At 37.7% G+C, this 7,427-nt stretch overlaps 1 protein-coding gene across 1 annotated transcript; it reads right to left on the reverse strand.

Annotated features, from left to right (window-relative positions):
* Window positions 1-5,375: 5,375 nt before the first annotated feature.
* LOC125814071 (uncharacterized) lies at window positions 5,376-6,977 on the reverse strand. Its single transcript, XM_049493524.1, has 2 exons — window positions 6,594-6,977; window positions 5,376-5,519 (listed from the first exon to the last, which is right to left on the reverse strand). The coding sequence occupies exons 1-2, from the start codon at window positions 6,975-6,977 to the stop codon at window positions 5,376-5,378; spliced, it is 528 nt and encodes a 175-aa protein (XP_049349481.1).
* Window positions 6,978-7,427: the final 450 nt, after the last annotated feature.

The raw sequence follows: 7,427 nt of genomic DNA on the forward strand, positions 1-7,427 counted from the left end.
ATTATGACAATGATCAAAATGTTGACGAAAAGGAAGAAAGTGATGTTCAGACCACACTTCATGAGTGTAGAAGCCATTGCTAAAAAATGACCATACTTTTATACTCAGCGATGTTACAAGCCTTGAAAAGACCTTTGTGATCTTGAGTGAGTTGAAATGGCTTTTGATTAGAAAATAAGGGCAAACCTATAGGTGAAGCCATGCATGTGTTCATCTTTATTAGTGTGAGAGTCGTATGTGATTCTGGTTCTATAAATTGTTGAAGAACTTTGTGTGAAGTCATTTGAGTACCTTTGTTGAGCTTGAACTTGCATTTGAAGAATGTATTGTAAACTTCAGCATCTTTGATAATGGTGAGTCACAATTTGAATCTTTTAGTGCACAATTGATCAGCGCATGAGTAAGTTATGCCTTGTTGTGAGCATTCATGTTGAATCTTATGCAACACTATTGGAGACATCCTTTTTGAACTGCTGATCTTCCGTTTTACTTGAGGACAAACAAAAGTTTAAGTTGGGGGTGTTGATGAGTCTGAGATTTGAACTCATTTAGGGCTTTGTTTAAATAGATTAAGTGTCCTCAAATGCATAATATGTACCATAAACTGATGCTAAAGTCTTGATTTTCAGGTATATGGATCGAGGAACAAAGCAAGGACACTAATAGGAAAAACGGAACAAAACAAGCCGAAGGAATGAAGAATGGCGAGCCTGAGGATCGCCAATACCACTTGGTGTGTCGCCCAGTTGTTAATCTGACCACCTAAAGTTCCATTGTGCCAAACCCTGAAGGTAGAATCCAAGTCGGTGATGAAACGGAGCAGTCGGAAAATTGTCATTCAGTTCCGTGAATCAAAGATAGATCGCTTAAATTTACAGAACTCAAGGATGCTGAATGCCAAACCAAATAGGCTATGGAAGAGGTCAAAGGACGGCTCGCCGAGTGGTTCGGTGAGCCCGACTTACTTCGCCAAATGGTCCTTCGTGGCTTATTTTTGGTGACTATAAATTACATTTTGAACATTTTATTTGGAGAGAACTTTGTGTGGGAAAAGATTGAATTAGTTCAGAATAGTTTTCTCTTGAGTTTTTCATAGCTTTTGATGAATTTTAGAGATTCAATTTGGACATTTTGGAAGTGGGTTTCGAATATTCTACAAATTGAACATTGTAAAGACTAACTCTCTCTTACCCAGTTGATGGATAATCGATTCGGTAATCATTTTTACCCTTTTATGATGTTTGGCTAAAACCCCAATTCCTGGGGTATGATCATGTGGTTATGGGTTGAATTAGTTTATGGGTTTTGTTAATTACTAGTTTAAAGACTATTTTAAAGTGAGTTTAATCAATAATTGTGGTTTTATTTATAAATTGTAGTTGGAAATGCAGTTCTATCTTTGTGTTCTTCGCTTGCTCAATAGAGATGTTTTAGAACTAAGATTATTGATTAATTATATGTGAGTATTGGGTTAAGTTAGGTTTAGCTCAAGAAAGTGAATCCTAAACCCATTCATACCCATCTAGCTCGAAGGAGTGGATGAATTAAGGTGTGAGTAGTTCTTCATTGTCATGCTTGTTGATGTTCGAAAGAAATCACCTGATTCGGGGTACTTGTTTGAAACAAAGCTATCTCCCTTATAGTCTATCCTACTCACTCATTATTAGTTATTTACTAGTAGTTTCAATTACCCATATATCTATATTTCCGTATAATCGATCACATCTCGAGAAGACTTCTCCCTATTGTTATTTCAATGTTTTTGAGACTGCTTGTAGTTGATAATTAAAACCAAACCCCTATCTGACAGTCGTGCCACCCCTTTAATTTGATTAATGTATTTGTCGATAATTTCTATTCCTATGGCTGATTATAGAACGTTTGCAATTCTTATTCCAATTTAAAAACATGTACTCCTCCCTGTGGGATTTGACCCCAACTCATTTAGTTAGGTTTTATACTGATATAAGATCGTTGACACCTAGAATTGGATGAGGTGTGTCTGAAACGTTAAATCACTTAGTACCCAGACGATATTGATATTGAAGCTCTCCCGTATCTTAAGGTTGGGTTTCTAGTAGCAATCTCGTTATCCCATACCTATGTGCCACCAAAGACATTAGGTAGTGGATCCACGTAAGCTAGAAATTAAGGTTCTTGCCTTGGAAAATAAGGACACCCTTTTACAGTGTGGGGCAGACACCTGATTCTATGTTATAGCTCACTTGGTCTTACATGTCGGTTAAGGACACTTCCCACAATAATGATGAACAAAGGTTACTTCAAGAAGTATCATACAAGTGTTCAAAAATGATTGTTGCTTGCATTTGACCATGACTATTATGATGTTTTCTAACCTCTTTCTTATGGATTTAATTTGGTCTTTGCATAACATGAAAGTTTCTTTTTAGCATGAATTTTTGGCTTTATACATTGCTAACATGCTTGGTACATCTTTGTACTAACGCAAACTCTTCCCTATATTCTTATACAAATGTAGGGTCTGACGCTCTTGGTTCGTATCCCCATGGCTAGGAGTCACCTTGATCATACTTAATAGTGATGAGTCCTCATGTTTTCAGTATTGAACCTTTTATCGCTTTCAGTCTTTACTGTTAAGAAATTGTACGTCATGCCAGAGTTACATCATGATCACTCTTGATGTAATTGATGGTTATTGATATTATATATACTTCCGCTTCATTTTTATAACTCTTTTATGATACAAATTGTCTTTTAAATTCCCTTGAATTTCTATTATCTTGTTTATGTATTCTATGTGGCTTGTGTATGGCCTCTCGTGGTCCTATATGCCATGTTACATCAAGGGTCTACATTGGGTCATGAAAAACTTTGTATTTATAACACAAAGTTTAGAAAGGTCATAGGAAGTTTCTTAAGCCACGTCAAATAGAGTCTTGTTCATAAGTGTGAAGTGCACCACATTTATGAATAAAAGATGTTCAGGAAACTCCACTTCTTTCATTACTCTAAGTCGTGCGATAGATTTTAACTCTATAATGTCTCTCTCCTAATCCCTATCCGATTGTTTTTTTGTGAAATGGACCCTCAAAGACCATACGTTAGGTGGAATGAGAACGTGGAACCAAAAGCTCCTCAAGTTCCAATCGATCTTTTGGCCTAGAAAGTGACTAATGGGGAGTTTAGGGCTGTTTTTTAAGTGTTGGATCAAGCCATGATGACTCAAGCCAATAGGGAGGTTGTGGTCCCAGTGAACCCAAATGTGGGTACGGCGGTATCTAAAGTGAGGGATTTCACTAGAATGAATCCTCTGGAGTTTCATGGTTCTAAGGTTGAGGAATATCCTCAAGAGTTCATTGATGAAGTGTAGAAGGTGTTGATGATCATGGGAATGACACCGGTTGAAAAGACAAAATTGGCCTCTTATCAACTTAAGGGTGTTGTTCAAATATGTATCAACTAATGGAAAGAAGAGTGGGCGGAAGGTGTGTGTCCTCTTGATTTGGAAAAGTTCAAAATTGCTTTTGTCGATAGGTTCTTTCCCTTTGAGATGAAAGAGGCAAAGGCTCTTGAATTCATCAAACTTCGTCAAAGAAACATGAGTGTGAAGGATTATGCTTTGAACTTCACACAATTGTCTAATTATGCTCCTATTATGATTGCCGGCCCTAGGGCGAGAATGAGTAAGTTTGTTTCAGGTGTATCCAAAATGGTTGTTAAGGAATGTCGTATCACCACGCTAATCAATGATATGTACATTTCTTGTCTATGGTTCATGCTAAACAAGTAAAAGAGGGGAAACTTAGGGAAATATCTTGGGAGAGAAAGAAGGCAAGGACCGGCAATGGTAGTTTCTCACAATCAAGGTCCGATGGACATGGTCGTTCTATTTTACGAGAAAGGTTTTCAGGGAAAGGTTCCTCCAATGCTCCTCCTAAGTTCAACAAAGATTAAGTGTCTAACCCAAGGCCTCAAGGAGGGAATGGTGGTGGATCTTCATTGTTTACTTGTGCTAAGTGTAGGAGGGACTGGTATGGATGGTTGTTATAGTTATGGCAATAATTGCCATAAGATAGGTGATTGGTGAAACGTCCAAACTTACACTTCAATTAAGAAGTATACATTGTCGAAGTCAATTTATAGAACTCAACATGAGTTGAAGTTGGTCCCACAGAGAATTTCTTTAAGGAAAGAATTTCTTTGTCACGTTTATTCAAATGTTGTTATTATTTCGTAACAAAGATTATTGCAAAATGTATAATGGGTTTAGTTGTAAGGTTTAGTAACAATTATTGTTGAGATAACTAGATTAGAACAGTTAATAGAGTCTTGATCTTATAGTTGTATTGATAAATAAAATAAGCCACAGTTGTGTTTCCTATGACATTACCTCTAGTGTTTATTTATAAACTAGTTTTAGTTAATTCATTCTTTGGAAATTACAGGCTAGTTAGGTGCATCTAACACTTCTCGGTCTTGTTAGATAACTTTCCACTCAAATCCTCTCGATCATAGAGTATTATTCGATTTTTCCCTTGCAGAGTTTAGTATTAATGTTCTCTTCTCTCAAACTCAAACTTTCCTTCTAATTCAACATTCCAACTCAACTTTTTCCTAACTATAGATTTTCTCTTGAACAATCGACACATACAAGCACATTCTAACGTACTCATCATAATAAATGAATAACAAAAGTTGAATTGTATATTGCAAATTTTTAGCACATTCTGCTCATTTACCGATTTCACATGTAGATTTCAGTCATAGTTCCCATAACCCTAGTTGTGGTATTTATCTACTCATGTTTTCAATAAAACAAGCAACGATAAGTAGTGATTTCATTAAAGGAAATCACTTACAACGATTTTCAGATTCAGCGAACAAACGATATTCAAAAACCAAAGCAAACTTTAATTATCGATTCAATGTTAATCGATCAAAAACAAAAGTTAGAATATTTTTGAAACCAGTAGCTCGTTCAAGATATCACGAGATAAAACAAAAATTAAAACAAATTAATTCAAATAGTTTGTCTAAAAAGAGTCCTAATCGAAGTAGGACTGAATTGTCGCAGCTTGTCACGAACAATAAAACAACCGGTCAAAGACTTCACAGTCCGCGAAGCCTTCCGTGATCCTTACTTAGAGATCTCACAAAGTTGGTTCTCCAAATTCTGTTCACTAGAAATCCTTCACGGGCTTCATCACGGACCGTGATGATGACCACGGTCCGTTTAAGTATTTGTGGTCTTAACCTAGCCAAACAACATTGCAACTACTCGAGTTCTTCTCACTGGCTCATCTCCACGAGCAGCGTCACGGCTCGTCAAGAGGACCACAGACCGTCTAGGGCTTCGTTGTCTTCACTTGGAGTTTGGTTATCAACACCACAATTTAACGGTTCACTGCTCCAGCACCACGAGCATTATGAAAGCCCGTCAAGATGACCACGGCCTGTACTGGGCTCCGTGGTGTTTCCTTCAGCACAATCATTTTAAGTTTATTTTTCTTCCACAACTTTTCCACGCACGTGCAAACCTGTCTAGATATTCAACAAACACATCAAATATTACAAACATACACCCGCTTCTAGCATTAATCTTTAGTTTTGAGTATCAAATGTCCCAAGATTTCACAGCACATCAATACCCTTAACTTAGAGCCATTGCCTGTCCTCAAGTGATGAGAAAACAAGAAATTTGATGTTCAAACCGCCAAAACACAATACGAGTATGCATCAGCCACGTTAACCACAATTTGTATCCAAAACCATCTATCTAAAATGCAAGGATCAATTTATGACATCCCATTACTCAAAATCAACCATACTTATGCTTGTGTACATTGTCAGCCAACACAGTTTAACTATCAAATGTAGACAATGTGTTCTCACATCAAAGAAGTCCTTCACACATGATGCTTGGGACAAAATACGATTCTCACATTCACAAGGAACTTCTAAAACTAAGAACAATAGACCATAGGCTTGCCCTTGTTTTCTACACTCTATCTTTCAAACAACTGGAATAGGATCACTGAAGGACTTTATAGGCTTGTAACGTAGGCTCAGCTAGGGTATGAAATATATTGTTTTATGATTTTTTATTTTACCTTGGTTCTCCAATGTTTAATTAGCACACAACTTTATTTGCTCGATTCCATCTTCTCTCATTTCAGTACATCCCAGCAGCCACACCTTTTAAAATATATATATATACTACCAGCTTCTTTGAACATGCACATAAGTCCTCATCAATTTAGAGGACCCCTGGTTTAGGGCGGTCCAAACGGCAATTTCCATCGTGATCGCCAACATGGTCAGCGACTCGCCAATAATTTCCATAGCTTGCCGACTTTTGCAGACTCCAATGTTGACGATGTCTTGAGTCAAACGCGGACAAGGTCTGATTCGCCGACCCCTTCGGCGACTCGCCGACTCGCCGACTGGATCTATTGCTTTTTATCCTTCACATTTTTGAACATTTCTCATACTTTAACCTGTACAAACAACACACCAGAGCATCGCCTTCAGGCGTCTTCCAAAGACACCACATCAACCAAAGAATTCTATTGACAATCCCCAAAATATAATTCCAGACGTTGACCGTTTACTTTAAATGGATGTCCTTCCTGATTTTCAACTTCTATGGCACCATTGGTGAACACTCGCGTTACTTTAAAAGGTCCAGACCATTTGTATTTGAGCTTTCTGGGAAATAGTCTAAGTCGAGAGTTGTATAACAAAACCCAATCTCCTACCTTGAAGTCCCGCTTGAATATCCGAGCATCATACCATTTTTTCATTTTCTCTTTGTAGATGGCTGAACTTTCATACGATCCGAGTCTAAATTCATCCAGTTTGTTCAACTGCTCTACCCTCTCTCTTGAAGTTTTTGACCAGTCCAAATTTAAAGCTTCTAATGCCCACAATGCTTTGTGTTCTAACTCGACGGGCAAATGGAAAACCTTACCATAAACCAACTGATATGGAGACATACCAATAGGTGTTTTGTAAGCGATCTGATATGCCCATAGTGCATCATCAAGTTTCCTAGACCAGTTAGTTCTGTTGATATTGACTGTCTTTGCCAAAATGATTTTGATTTCTTAATTTGACACTTTGACTTCGCCACTTGTTTGGGGATGATATGGAGTTGCTACTTTGTGTTTCACCCCATATTTGATCAGTGGCATTGAAAACAACCTATTGCAAAAGCGGGACCCCCAATCGCTAATTATTGACTCATACATCGAATAGCTCGACCTCTAAAATAGGAGTGAGATGTAATTCATGTCTTCTAGACACTCCACCTTGCTGCTAAAAATGAGAGCATTTCTTTGCAAACTCATGTGCATCCTTGTAGAGGAAAGGCCAGTAATATCCACTCTGGAGAACTTTAGCGGCAGTGCGAATACCAACATGGTGACCTCCCACTAGAGATGTAT

Source organism: Solanum verrucosum, unplaced genomic scaffold, assembly GCF_900185275.1.
Source record: "Solanum verrucosum unplaced genomic scaffold, falcon-dt-bn FXZP01000271.1, whole genome shotgun sequence".
Taxonomy (NCBI): Eukaryota; Viridiplantae; Streptophyta; class Magnoliopsida; order Solanales; family Solanaceae; genus Solanum; species Solanum verrucosum.

Excerpts from the sequence above, each read along its gene's own strand:
- LOC125814071 (XM_049493524.1), bottom strand. The coding sequence starts at position 6,977 with ATGTCTCCATATCAGTTGGTTTATGGTAAGGTTTTCCATTTGCCCGTC. Across the intron at positions 5,520-6,593 it reads AGGAAGGACATCCATTTAAA|GTTTGCACGTGCGTGGAAAA; the intron begins GTAAACGGTCAA and ends ATATCTAGACAG.